We start from the raw sequence: 14,827 nt of genomic DNA on the forward strand, positions 1-14,827 counted from the left end.
TCAATTGATTTGGCCATTAAAAAAGCTCCACACAAACAAACTACACACCACATTGTGTTTGTTTAAATCCAGCTGGCTTTAGCCTCAACTTCCGAACTAATTGCCATTCATAATTTCTCTTTATTTCCTCTCCTGTCCCCTTACAGGACACTTTTTTTTTTTTTTCTCAATGCTATAAATCACTGTATTGCTTTTCTCTGCTGAAACCACCGAAAACTTACCTCAACAATGACCATCATGGTCACAGAGCAGATTAACTGCTATAAACAGCTCAAGAGTGTTGTCTGCTTATCTGCCGGGGTAAATCAGCACTCTTGTTCACACATCCTTGAGCCAGGAAGATTGATTAAAGGCCCCACGTGGCCATAAAGCTAGAATGTTAAGTGACTTCCATGGTTTCCATGTAACAAAGGTCTTGGGAGAACATAAGAGTGAGGAAGAAAACAAACATGAGAAAAAACAAACCCGAAGAAAAGCCTTTGATCTGTTGGTTGGCTGACATCTGTAACATTTCAGTTTCTAGAAAATAAGTACATCCATTTATAGCCTTTGGTTTTCACTGCAGTTCAAGTCTATTATTTTATACATATTAAATTTTATAATTTAATTTTAGTTTTATGGCTGGAAGGAAAAGGACTTTTTCCCCCCTCTTTTAAGAGCATTTTGTATCCTGAGCTGCAAAGGTTACCCAGACCATCTGTATCCACACATTGCTCTCTACTGGGAGGGATATTTTTGCCAACTTATTTCTTCAGACTGCAGCAGTCCTGACGTGATGTTAGCTGTACAGGATGGCAATGAAAATAAATGCAAATGGGCCTATTGCTTGCAGATAAAACTCTAGGATTAACCCTTTTGAATAGCAGGACTCAAATTTATTATTTATTTTGTGCCTTTTAGCTTGTAGTTTAATGCTGAGTTTTTAGACTCAGTCCTTTCTTTCTGTGGATGTGTAGAAGACAGAGCTGCCGCTCAGTGAGCACAAGCTCTGCTGGCCAATGCTTCTGGTGAGCTTAGGGCTCCCAGGGGTGGGATGTGGACATGATCAGACAGCATCCCTGTGTGACACTGTTTCCATGTCCTGAATCTGAGGTTGTCCATTAAATACCCATTATGAGTGAATCCTACTCCTTGGACTCCTGTGTCCTCCTGACTCAGTGCCTGGTTCTTGAATTTCTAAAAGGTATGATTCAAATCTACTGGCTAAAGAAGGAGAAAAAGTAAACCGTACTGTAGCAAGAATATTTTTCTGCATTTGTTGTCTTTTCCAGAGGTCTTTTAATAATATTTTGATGTTCCTCTCTCTGTTTCTGTTTCTATCTGTTAAGTAGCAGTTGAAACAGAACCACAGGAGTCCTTCTAAATGCAAATGTTTAATGATCTCTGCCATATCGAATTCAAAATTTCCCCTGTTGTTACCCAAATCCGCAGCAGGGATTCTCTGCTGTTATGTATCCCAAGCTCTTCAAGAACATGGTTATGAATTTTAGGATATTCTGAGAATTTCTATCTTCAAGGGGAGTACCAGGGTTGAAAAGAACAACACTGTCCTTCCACTTTTGCTTTGCACTGAGAATTTAGGCAAGTAGCAAGTAATGAGTATGTAATGGCTCCTTCATTTATGAATTCAGTAACCACTTTTTTCTCTCTCTGATTTTTAGAAGCAGAAACAGAAATCCTATTGGTCCAGGAAAGTATGGATATGGAAAAGTGCCATACATTTTACCTTTACAGACTGATACTGGTCAGCAGCCTCAGAAACTTCGAAGGCAGCGACAGTCATCAAGGAACAATGTATTTCATCAGAATCCAAATCTCATGAACGCTTACAGCCAGCCAGCCAGCCCTTCACTCCAACATGGGAACCTTTATCAAGAGGAAAGCGGGCCTCAGACTGGTCACCAGGTCCTTGGACCCTCAGTTTATCAGTCGTCTCCATTTCCGGTATCTCAAAACTTGTTTCATGGCAGTGACTCAAGCCATCATGGATCTGCATCACACCCGATGGTCCAGGGTCAGCCCCAGCCTCAAAGGGCTGCAGCTATTGTATGTGTTGGCGCCTACAAGCAATATAAGCTCTGCAACACAAATGTAAGTCTGTATTTCTTATATTTAATTTTTTAGACAACTGTTAGTTTCCCCTGGTATTCTAAATTTTCATGTAGTCAAGAAGTTAGGATGTGCTTTGTTTTTTATCAATTTTTAGGAGTATTTTTTATGAACTTAATTTAGAAGTGTATTTTTGAATACCAAAAGTCCATGTGCAATATTGCAGTTACCTAAAACCAAACCTTCAGGGATTTTAAGTAGTCACTAAACCTACCAGAATGGGCTATTCTGATTTGATAGAGGGAGAAACTAAGTCACAGGAACACTGATTTATTTATTTTTTCATACAAATAATGGAGAAATGGGGTTGGGATAGATCATATTATGCAGCATCTTACTTCTCAGACCCATAAAATAAGGCTAAAATCCTGGGAGTGCTATTCCTGCTCTAGGTAGCATTGGAGCCAGCTACCAGTAACCTGTATCATGTCAGTACCTTTCTATGGTACTGCATGCATTCTGTAACAGATGCTACTTTTGTCAGCACCCGAGTTCCACATGCTCTGATTTTTGGCTTCCGAACTTTCTGGAGAGAAAATCTGTTCCATGTTAATTTTTAAATAAAACTTATTGTGTTATTACTTCATTCAAAAATTGTTGGGCTGGGTGTAGCTCTGAGCTCTGGGGCAATCTCCCATTGTGTGTGGGAGGCAAGTGAAGTTTTAGCATTTCTCCCCACAAGCAATTTCCATCATGCAAAAATGTTTGGTTTCTGTTGGTGTCTGAGCATTTTCTAATGCATCTCTTCCTAATATCTGTGTCTTGCTGGTGCTACTATTCTGAGGTAGTGTCATAGAATACAACAAGCCCCTGCTGGATATTAGAAGCAGGGCATTCAAGAGTGGTCTCAGTCACTAATACAAGAGCCTACGTGTGTCTGAGGGATTGTGTGGTTCTTCTGCCTGTTAGAAGCTCTGCTTGCAGAGCAGACATGTAGCAACAGAACGTGATCAGGATAGCAAAAGCATAACCTAAATAAGACAGATGAATGCCTTTTTGCTTGTTAGCATAGCAATTATTACATATTTAAGAATAAAGTCTGCTAATTGAGTCTAGAGTATTTGATTGAAGAGCACTAAATGGCAAAAGTTTGCATGTTTTTCTGAAAGAAAAAGCATGGAAGGGTTGCTTTGAGCCTCTCAGCTTAGTCCTTGTTATATATTGCTGTTTTGGAAAATCTGCTTCTGTTTTTTGAAGGGGAAAAACAATAAACCTACTTAGTAGGCATTAATCTGGTAAGTTGTCAGTGCTGAGTTTGCTCTCTTGCATTTAAGTGATATACAGATGTCTCAGTGGCCGATGCCCGAGTTCTGTTTTTACTAATAAACCATTCATTATGGTTATATCCAGCACTTTACGAATTGCTTTGAAATACTCTAGGGATTCTTACTACCCTGTGATAAGCTTTTGCTTGGGATAAGTGATTCTTTTTGACATATCACATTTCCCTGTGTTCATTTCATACATTACTGCTTCAAGGCAAAAAGTTGGACAACATTCTGCCTGACCTGAAAAAGTAACGTAAAGGTTTCCAGGAATGATCCCTTTTCAGAGAGCAACAGGAGATAGGTAAAGAAGTTATGAGGTGGAGGAAAGAAGCAATCACAGCCCTAGTGATGAAGGAAGGTTTGTTGAAAAATCTTGTTGAGAATGACAAGCAGGATGGAGAGAAGAGGGCTGTGAGCTTGTGAATGAGAGATGAGACACAGGTTGGTGAGATGAGTGATCTGACCACTGCCAATTTTTTGTTGGTAGTAGGGGACGTAAGTGAAAATATTTTCATGTTAATTCTGGAAACAGTTGTTTAAACAGAAGACTTCAAAGAGGAAGAGAAAAAAATAGGTGAGCATACTGTTACTTCATCTTTGCTGTGGCTGTGTAAGTGCAATTATAAAGAAATCATTGTTAATATGTGAGATTTTTAGTAAGAAAGAGAAATTGTAGATGGAGTAGCACTTCCTGGGCACGAAACTGTAGGCATAGTGATGTTCTTTATTTAACAGAATTTCTGATCCCAAAGAAGCTATATCTGCTGTTCAGGTTATTTTAGATGTGGTAATTAACATGACTAGGGAAAAGAAACTGCTAAGAACAGTTTGTCTTATAAAGGCCAGGACGAGAGCAAAACAAGGCTGATAGTGTTTCATTTTGTTTGCTTGCTCTTCCTGATTAAATGCTTCTGTACATGGACTTTAATTTAATTTATCAGCAGTGACATGTACCAGAGGCCCTGATAGCATGCAGAGAACAGTCTCCTTTTTCTCTTTTTCAGTTCTTTTCCGGAGCATATCAAAACAGAAAATCTCACTAATGGAGAGGGAAATATCCTGTTAACAGTTTTCCTGGTGTTTAGCCACTTCTTCTACAGTTTCTCCTAAAGGCAGTTAATTAATAATGAATTAAGTCAATCTGCCTTGGTCCATTAGGTCATTTCCTCATTATTGCACATTTATTGTTTTTTCATTAATAGCTAAACTCATTTTACATGACTGACAGTTTGATTCGTAAGAGTTCAGCTTAGGGATTTAGGGAGAGCAGAGGAAGTGCTTCTATTTAATCGAGTGTTTAGGCAGGCCATTAAACCTATTCTCTCATAGTAGAAGTGGCTTCCTCTCTTCAGCACCTTGCACATACACTTTGCACATGATCACCTTAGGGTGTACAGCTGCAGCAAACAAGCAGTAAACATCTGTCCTTTATGCACAAACAGTACTGCTTGATCTTACCAGGAGTGTAAGCTATTTGTTATGCACTAACCTTCTCCCAGCGTAGCCTCTGTACCTCCAAAATGAAGGACTGATGAGTAAATCTTCGTTACTTCCCCCTGCATTAGAGAAAAGAGAATTATATGGGCGTGTGAGTGAAGTAGGGTTTGAATGCCAACTTGTTTGTGGTGTTTGTCACCAGAACAAAGGAAACAGCTCCAATGGAACATTTATTTACTGAACACTTCTTGTTAGCGATTCTCTCAAGCACTGCCAAGTTACTGGCTCTTCATGAGTGTCTGGATGTGTGTGAATGTATTTGGAAATTAACTTCACACTGAGGGCTGCCTGAGGAGTAAGTGTTCGCAGAGCAATTTTCAGAGTTCAGGATGTCCAAGCCTACATGGGTAGTATTAACAGAAAGTGACCCTTCGAAAAATCAATTTTATATAATTTCAAATATTTTTTGTAAGATGTGCAGTGAATGATAGCTTATGGATAGGCATTCACTCTTAATGTGCTGTCCTTAGGGGATGTGCAGGGGGAAAGGCCCTGCTGGCCGTGACAGCCCTTTATCTCTGCTGTTCTGCACTTCCAGCTGTCCAGATTGCACCAGTGCAGCTCAGTCTGCTGCCACTTGGTAACCATGACTGCTTAAATGCTTTGGTGACAAAACCTGTCAAACAAGGTGGTGATTTGGCTGCAGTACAGCAAGAAGTACAGGAAAAATAGGCAGAGAAAAAATGTGGTGGTGTGGTTGAAGAGCAGAGGTGAGGTGAGAGGCCCAGGGCCAGTCCCTACTCTGCCATTATGGGGTAGATCCTTCCATTCAATTCCTATAGCATATTAATGATGATGATACTAATTTTGACTTGGTGAGTCATTCCGTTTTTCCAGCAGAAGGCTTTTTCAGATGCAGAATCCTAATTTAATATAAATCAAATGTTGTACAGGAGTGAGTTGAGTCTGTTAAGAATTGACATGCCTTGTCATCTAGCCATGCAGGCAAGCACTGGCAGGCTCCCATGGTATCTGGGATCTTGGGCCATGGTGCCAGCCTGTTGGAATTCTGCACAAGAGGTTTTGTTGTGTTTTTTTTTTTAAAGTTTTCCACTATACGGAAAATGAAATATTTCCCATGTTTCAGTTTTTAACAGAGGTGTGAGTGGAAATGTTTAATCTTGTATGGAACTGAAAATGTAATTCCCAGAAGGCTTTGCACAGCTGCTACAAGGATGTAGTTGAGATACTCAAATACTGATGTAATGACAAATAAAAGACTATTTACCTTTAAGATAAGTTTTTTTTTTTCAGTTAAAAAAAGTTCCCAAAGAACTACTGTGTAGTTTGTTTATACTCTTTGAGATTTGTATAGAGTAGGTGTTTGACATAAGTGGAAATGCAGGGTTATGATGACTTATCTTTTCCTGAAGGAATTTTGTATTGACTTTATGTGAGGAATTTTTCCTTCGAACACTGTAGGATTTTATGTACTTTTGGTAGACTGATATTCTGTGGTTGTATAGGAAAATTATTGAAAGCTCAGATGGGTTTATGTTGCTTTAGCTGTAATGCAATTCATGTTATATTTGAAGCAGAACTTCATAAATATTAATTCAGAGTGCGTTATTACAGATGCATGCTTAACTTACCTGGCAGTGGCACAGAGATGTCACTCATAAAACCTTGATGAATTGTCCCTTGTATTCAGCAGAATCACATAGAGACATCTTTGATGAAGCTTTTAGACTGCAGTTGTTTCCTCTGCATCTCAGTACTGGAACTTTATGACATGCTCCTCAACAAGTGAAAAGACTGTGTTAGCACAAAATTGTGTATTATGACATTTTTATTAGAATTTAAATAACTTATGGGAAACTGGCTCCCTTAAATCATGAGGGAAAATGTTGGCATAACTTCAGAAGCTTTCTCTGACAGTTTTATTCCACCAGTGTGCTCTCTACTTGGGGAAGTAACAGAACATAAAGTCAACTCCTTTACACAAAGTAATTATTGCTAGGTTAATTTTTTATTAATCCAAAAAAATGTTCATAACAAGGCAGATATCACACAATTCAAACGTTATTTTGATGTCTAGAGTCTTATGATTTTTAATAAAAGTTCAGTTACAAGATAGTCTTTGATCAATGAACACAAATTATCTTAAACTAACCTGGCATGCAGGGGTCCAGGAGTCATGCTCTAATGCCCTGTTGTGCAAAAACCTATAAAATATAGGCTTAAAAATCTAGATATTGTATAAAAATGTTGTAATGTATATATTCATACAGGTATAGCCTTCGTTCTCCAGGCCAGGGAGAAGTGAGCAGTAGGGTCTGTTATGTTCTCATGTAAACTTCCTGCTTCATATAGAAATAAAGAGATTTTATCCAAAGACAGCTTAGTAAGATGTTAATAAGGTATAACATCACCTATGATAGTTTAAACATGAAGTCAGTAATGTGTAAATATCCCACTGAAAAGTTGAGAGTGCGTGTCAGTCTGTGAGTGCATAGTCACAAAGACACAGCAAGTAAATTATATGTTCAGTTTGCACATACAGTAATTGCACTTTTCCTAAGAGTTAAAAGGCCAGTGTTGCCCAAACTAGTCAATTGCACAACTTGGTTGTGCTTGAAGCATTTTGTGACATGCTGTTCTAGTTTAATGAGTGGTGCCACCCCCTTTCATTCATCTTTTCCACTCAAATGTTATGAAACAGTAAGTGGAACTCACACTGTACATTTGGAAGATCAGTTGTGAGTGCTCATAGTGACAGTGATTTTAGCCTATAGAAAGTAGTCCTGCTTTTGAAGCAGTAGTCACGTATAGCTTGATATTAAATATCACACAACTCAAACCATGATGAATGTGGCTCAGGATTGTGTACTATGGTTAATGTTCTATCCACACTGAAATCCCTCTTCTGGTAAAACTACCCAAACACTCCTTGTAATGTTCAACCTAAGCTTTCAGTTTCCTTCCTGTGTTTCATGCTGTTGCTTCTAAATACTGAAAGGAATTCTCATGTCTGTTCTTGGTGTTAATAACCTGGAAGCCAGTTCCCCTCTTCTACCACAAGAGCTGGCCAGTTCCAGAGACATTCACTAACATTAGTATGAGGTTTAACACAAGCTCTGTGGGAACTGAATTTTCCAGAGGCTCTATGAGCTTCACAGTGTGCACTGTCTTGCACTGTGGAGTGTTGAGATGCATTACCTTGTTCAAACCTCTGTGCCAGGTTTTCAAGAGGAAACTAATCAGTGAAAATTAGGAGTTCAGAATTTCAACCATCTAAAGTCAGCTGCTTGCATTCCTGACATAACTGCAGATTTGTTTAACAGAGTACTGTAAATTTGAGTAGTCATTTATCAGTATAGACGAGTGTTGTGGGAGATACTCTAAGACATTCCAGCTTGTCTGTGCTTCTTTTTGTCAAGTGTTATTGACAAAAGATTTTGAGATCCTGGTGTGCAATTACTCAATATTCCTGTAATTCAAACAAGAAACTTGCTTTTTGTTCATTTGTTAGTTTAATTGCTTACAGTTTTTAGAAGCAGGGGATGCTGCAGATGTCTAGAAATACTGCTCAAGGGAAATCTCTTGAATTCATTTTCAAAATATGTATTCTTTGAAATATTGCCATTATAGGCATTTGCTACTAATTCCCTTTAATTGCAGGCATAGGAAAGACCTCCTGTCAGTTGTCAGTATCTGTTTTAGTACCACAGAATCACCAAGGTTGGAAAAGACCTACAAGGTCATCCAGTCCAACCATCCACCCATCACCAATTGTTCTCATTAAACCAAATGTTCCTTGAACACCTCCAGGGTCAGTGACTCCACCACCTCCCTGTGCAGTCTGTGCCGGTGCCTGACCACTCTTTCAGTACATTTCCCTGGTGTTAGTTTAGTACCACTGATAATAATGGACTGGGTGTTTTCAAGGTGGCATGAATTCCATGATGGCAGGAATTTGTAGAGAAATTAGCTGCCAGTAAGCACTCCCTGTCTTCTCTTGTGCTGACAAAGGTGAGTGGAGGAAAAGGTAAGTACAGGAGAAGCTGCCAAAATTAAGCCAAGGTTGCTTAAGGAGACAGCAGTCTGTTAGCAGTGCTGTTGATGGAGTTTTTAGGTTTTTTGTTTGTTTGTTTAATTTAAAATGTTTACATTATTTTTAATCAAGGCTCTAAACCTGCAAACGATAAATGGGCAAAACTCAAGTAAAAAGTGAGGAAGCAAATGCAGGATTACATGAGCAGGAAGATGTTTCCTTTCTTACAAGGAAAGGTTGTGTTGGAGGACGGTGGACTTCTCTCTCAGAAGTGCTGAAAACAGGGAGCTGCACTGTGTGCTCTGTGCTGCCCAGAACAGTTTAAAAAAAAAATAAAATAATCAGGCTGCAGAAATAATTGAAATAGTAGTGATAAATAAGCAAATAGCACCAGGCTGCAATGCTCTGTGTCTGTTTTGCTAGCGAGTCTGTAGTTGTCCAGAAATAGCACCTTTCAGGGCATGATATTGTGCGTGTAGAGACATGCAAGCTCAATTAATAAGAAAGAGTTTCCTTCAAGTGATATGTTGATAAGGCTTTTTGTCTTTCAGTTCTTGACTTGTAGTTGTGGAGAAGCCAATCCCCTGTTGTTTATAACCATCACCACAGTGTTAGTGAGTCACTGGGTGATCTGTAGGGGGTAGAAGACAGGGGAAGATCCCACGCCTCTTCCTGAAATCTGTCTTCTGTTTTTAATTTCAATATTCAGTAAATTCCATGCCAAGCAATGAACTGTTTTCTCTATTTCTGGCTGCATTATGAGTTGCAGCTAGCAAGCCTGCTCACTCTCTTGACTGCCCATTTAAGACCTCTCTGAGTCACTTTTTGGTGGCAGCTTCTTATGATGGTGCATAGTTCAGTTCTTGGGTAGCAGAGTGCCATTATAGGATTCTCAGTGTGATGTAGTCAAACTAGCCCAGTTTCAGGGCTTTCAGAACTGGAGTTTTGTGAGCAATCATAAGGAAACTCTTGTGTGTTAAGAAAATTGCTTAATTATTTACTGTTTTATTTTACCCCAGGTTCTCTGCATAGATCTGCAGCTCAGTTATTAGTGATACACTGCTTAATGTAATTACTATTCAGCTTTTGGCTCCCTGCCTTAAAAATGTTCATGGCAGGAAAAAAAAAAGGCTTCTCTAAGGGCTATTAATTGAAATTGTTACCACAGTGTTTGATTTAACATTCACAAACCTGCTGTGTGATTGCAAGATCTAATCTTTGATGTAAGAAAGGGAGCTGAGGTATGGAATAATGAGATACAGAAAAAATAGTAAATTATTTAATGCTCTGTGTTGAGTAATTGGGATTTTTTCCATGTTTGGTATTGTACTTATTACTTGATGATACTCAAAGCAAAATTTGCATTGACCGAAACTGCAATTATGATTTGGCAACTCATCTGCAAATGAGATCCAGAGGTTTTCAGTCAGACACCAAAAATGGAAACTACGTAGTTTCTTAAACTGAGAAGGGACTGAGCTAAACTGTACCGTAGGTGAACTTTTGCTCCCAGAATAGCAGAGCCCCTAGAAACTGCAGACCATCTTTTGTGCTCTTCAGTGGATACATCTGCCACATGCCTACTGGCTTCTACTGTGGATGAGGCAGAGATCATGTAGTCACTCTTCTACCTAAACATTCCTTATTCATCCCCAGAATTAATCCCTCCTGCACACTGAGTGAGTCATAGGTCACAGGGGAAAGAATAGTGTGCAATCATTCATATGAGGCACAAAGAGCCAAAACAGATAGTAGTTGCATGGACAATCTCATGTCTTCTAAGTGGAGACTCAGCATTTTCTTAATGTCTTGTAGCATACTGCATGAAGCTTTGTAGTTTCAAAACAAAAAGGAAGAAACATTCAGAATCAGAATCCTGCCATGTGATAGGCCAGCATTCATATGCCTCAGCAGCGTGCTGCAAGTGAGCCGTGGGCAGTTCATCCCTACTGGTACTACAGGGCAATGGAAATACTTTGCCATTGTGTTCATGTGTTGTTTTTTTTTCCACCACAGGTGTTACAGCTGTTCTTCCAAATATAGCCTGTCTCTGCTTTTTGCCCTCTAGCAGAAGCAGACCCACTGTATTGTCTTGATCAGTCACGCTTTTCCAGCTCTTTTCACTCTTCTTCTGCCTCCCCAGTTCTACCTCCTTCTAATTAGGCTCCTTCTATTTACTTCCGTCTGGCTTTACTTTCTCAGATCCCTCTGGCCAATTTGTGCATCCAGCATCATTTATTAGAGTCCTGCTCTGAACTTTCATGTTTGTTTTTGCAAGATATCCCACACATTCTAGGTACAGGTGTTTGTATTAGGCTGCCTCTGGATTGCCCGTGGTGCCTGCAGCAGAATCCAAGTCAGCATTGGGGGCAGAAGAGACACTTTGTAGTGCCTGTCCCAGTGCAGACCTGAGGAGCACGTACCTATGATTGTTGGAAAGCTACTTGGCCTCTTTGAGTATCAGCTTTGGAACATGCCCCTTGTAAATGAATTGTTCCAGTACTGGAGCTGCAAAACTTCAGCAAGCTTTTACTGAGCACGTGCAAAGTAGGATTATCAGTATTTTTTCAAAAGCTTATGGCTGGCTATATTTGGGTAGATTTCCATATAAAAGACAGAAGATGCATTCTTGACAAAAAACACTTTTTTGGCTGACTTAATTTTTTACTTATTAAAGAGAGACAAAAAAAAAAAAAAAAAAAAAAAGAGTATTTGACGCATGGGAAAAAAATAGAGCACTTCTCTGCTCTTGTTTTTCTTCAGACTCGTTTTTGGAAGAAATAATTCAGTCAAAAAATAAGATAAAGACAGACACCAGCAGTGGAAAATTGTAGCCTGGACAGTTGAAGTTCAGTGAACTCATGAGTAAACAGACAGTGCTACCAGCTGTAGCTATACCAAAGTGTTTTAAGGCATGGTAAACATATCTGCCAGTTAGTTTAAAGTGGCTTAGTTTAAGCAGCAGATAGTTTAGGATGTTCGTGGTTGTGATTTTTTGATGGAAATGTGAACTCTAAAATGAGGATAATGCTGCACTTTCTGTGAGTGGTGGTGAGAGGTTGTATGAGCCTAGTGTAAATTACATTTATTGTGCCTGAAAGTTTGTGTGGAAAGCAAATGCTCCCCTGAAAAGTGACTCATATTTAACACAAACAGAACAAAATTAATTCTCTCAATGGGTTTATTAGAATTCACTCTAGATATCACTGATGTACATTTGTGCCTCTTAGTAACCTGCATAGACATTTGTGTTCCCTGAATGTCATGTAAAATGGAAGTCCATAGCTAAGAACAGTGATTGTTTGCTGTAATTAGATTCCTTAATTAAGATGAGGAGGATTATGGCAATACAAATCAAAACCTTTCATAAACTTATAGTCCTCCTGCTGGATCAATACAGGTACTCCCTCCTTCCACACAGAGGCCAGTCATTTAAGTGGAATGCATAATGTTAAATTTACCTTTAAAGTGATCAGGATTTCAGACTTTCAAAGCTAATGATCACAGAATCACAGAATTATCAAGGTTGGAAAAGACCTAGAAGATCATCTAGTCCAACCATGTTCATGTTGTCTCTCAAAAATTGTTTTGGAGTGATAGATTTTTCTAGTATAATGAATTAAAATTCGTTTAGGACAGTTCTGTTTGTTTATAGGTGCTATCATTATTATTTGTTACAATAAAATAGCTATTTTAATGTGTAAACCTCACATTTTCCGAGGACCCTGGAGGTGGTCCAGGAATGTTTAGATGCTGTGTTTAGGGACATGGTTTAGTGAGAACTATTGGTGACAGGTGGATGGTTGGACAAGATGATCTTGTAGGTCGTTTCCAACCTTGGTGATTCTGTGACTACAAAACATGCTGTTTCTATGACGTTTTTGAACAACAAAGACGTGAGACAGCGTGCCAGCGGCAAGACCTAAAACTTTCCATGCTAAGCCATTCTTTAGACTTGGAGCCAAATTTTGTCAAATGGAAATAAGGTTTAATTGACTTCCCATTAAATGAGGCAATAGTGTGAAATTTAATTATCTTGAGCATTATGTAGTGTTTCTAGAAATAGATATTTGAATGCAAGGATACTTGTTCTGGTGATTTTTTTTTTTCTTCTTTTGATGCAGCACGTTTATGTAGAAAAAAATGATATCACTGTTGTACAGCTGTTGTACAAGGTAGTTAACGTTTCTTTGCAGATGCCAAGTATTTTTAATGCTTGATTAGGGTTAAGTAAAGAATATCGTCTGTGCACTCCAGTCTCAGTACTGAAGTACTCAGGGAACTGGGCAATAAAATAAATTTGGGACAGTAAAATAGTAACTGAACTTTGGAAAAAATGGCTTTGGAAGGAGTGAATAGTCATCTGGTTTTGTGCTGGATCAAGAAAAGGACTTGAAACTGTCAGCTGGCTAAGGTCATTGGCAGGTGTGAATTCACATAGTGCTGGCTTCCTTGGCGTGCTTGTGTATCACTTTACGCCAGATGATATTCTTTCTGTTTTAGCATCATCTGTTCTCAGTAATTGTTAAACTTAGATACTGTTGAATCCAATGATTGTCATTATTATTTGAAGAAATATTTGTAAAATTACAGCAATAATCAGAAATTGATGATTTTGGTGCTACCAAGGAACTCTACTGTTAATATTCCTCCTATAGCCATTTGGTGAGTCTTCCTAAGTTTAATAGTGCCACATGTTTCTATTTGGACACGCTAGACCAGTTGGATGTTACATGTGAGATGGGTGAGTGGATAAAATTTAATTTAAAGCTAAAGCTGGACTTCAATCTTTTATAAGTTGTTAAAAATCTTAAAAGAAGTTATTTCAATCTAATTTAATAGGTTTATTAGTATTCAGAAAAAGCTGCAAACGTGTGAAGTTGGGAAGAGATGCTTATTTTTGTTGAGTTGATCTTATTATTAGACATACTGTATTTGAAGTTGTGAATTACTAAAGAAGGAATGAAAGGTCAATTGCTAGTAGATACACTCGCAGTATTATGCATTAATGCATTATTTGACTGATACGTTGCAAATTTAATCAAGATTATGTTCAGATGATCCTTCAAAAACTCTTCTAGGTTTACTCAAAGCACTTTCTGTTCCCAGAGTGAAATCAGTTGTGGAAAAAAGGTTTCTGTGTTCCAGCGGGGCCACTAAAATGCCAGTGGCGTTTTGATTGTAACATGACCATTAGGCTGATAGTTTTTAGACATATGACTGTCACATTCTGTTTTATTTCAGCTTGAAATGGGGCAAATAGTGTGCAGGAATTGACAAAAGGTGAAAGAAATGGAGGAGAGATGAAGTAGCAACAAAGTGATAGTGAAGGAATTACTTTGGAAGTATAAAGATAGACGTGAAGTATAAACATATTAGGAGGGCAGAATGAGAGTTTTTAGAAGTACAAGCAAAGGGAACAGTTAAACTTTCCGAGCCTGTATGAACATCCAGGTTATGATATATGTGTTTGTATATATCACCAGGTGATATATGTCTTCTATGATACAGAAGAGATGACTTGGTAGTCAAACATGTAGTCAATATATAGCAGTATCTTTATAAAGGAAAACAAAATCTTTCAAAATAGAATTAATTTGACTTTGGTATAAAGCAAGGTATCACAATACATATTGGAATGCTTGGGTAGAAAGACACCTGGTGGATTAATAACGTGAGGTGATGCCAGAGAAACTGTAGATATTTTGACAGTGTTTGAATTTGGTGGATTAGCCCACTGCAGCCAAAGAGAAAACAGATTTTGACGAGAGTTTTGCTCCAGTGTTGTGTTGACATGTAAGCAGGTGGGAGATGACCCCACAGCCAGAAGTGTTGGGACCATCCGTTTAACAGCATGACCTGCAAGAGAGAGCCACAGCCTGACTGTTCTATTTTTCTAGAGATTTAATTTAAATATTACAGTCAACTTTGGTTACATTGCTGCTCTAACAAAACTTTA

General features: G+C 38.5%; 1 protein-coding gene across 3 annotated transcripts in view; it reads left to right on the forward strand.

The window, feature by feature from the left end:
* Positions 1-14,827, forward strand: part of THSD4 (thrombospondin type 1 domain containing 4) — a 239,853-nt gene that overhangs the window by 45,020 nt on the left and 180,006 nt on the right. For all 3 annotated transcript variants that reach the window (XM_032446790.1, XM_015872714.2, XM_015872715.2), the window contains one exon: positions 1,662-2,091. In XM_032446790.1, coding sequence (XP_032302681.1) covers positions 1,662-2,091 — 430 coding nt within the window. The remainder of the gene's footprint in view (positions 1-1,661; positions 2,092-14,827) is intronic.

Source organism: Coturnix japonica, chromosome 10 (genome assembly GCF_001577835.2).
Source record: "Coturnix japonica isolate 7356 chromosome 10, Coturnix japonica 2.1, whole genome shotgun sequence".
NCBI classification, from domain to species: domain Eukaryota; kingdom Metazoa; phylum Chordata; class Aves; order Galliformes; family Phasianidae; genus Coturnix; species Coturnix japonica.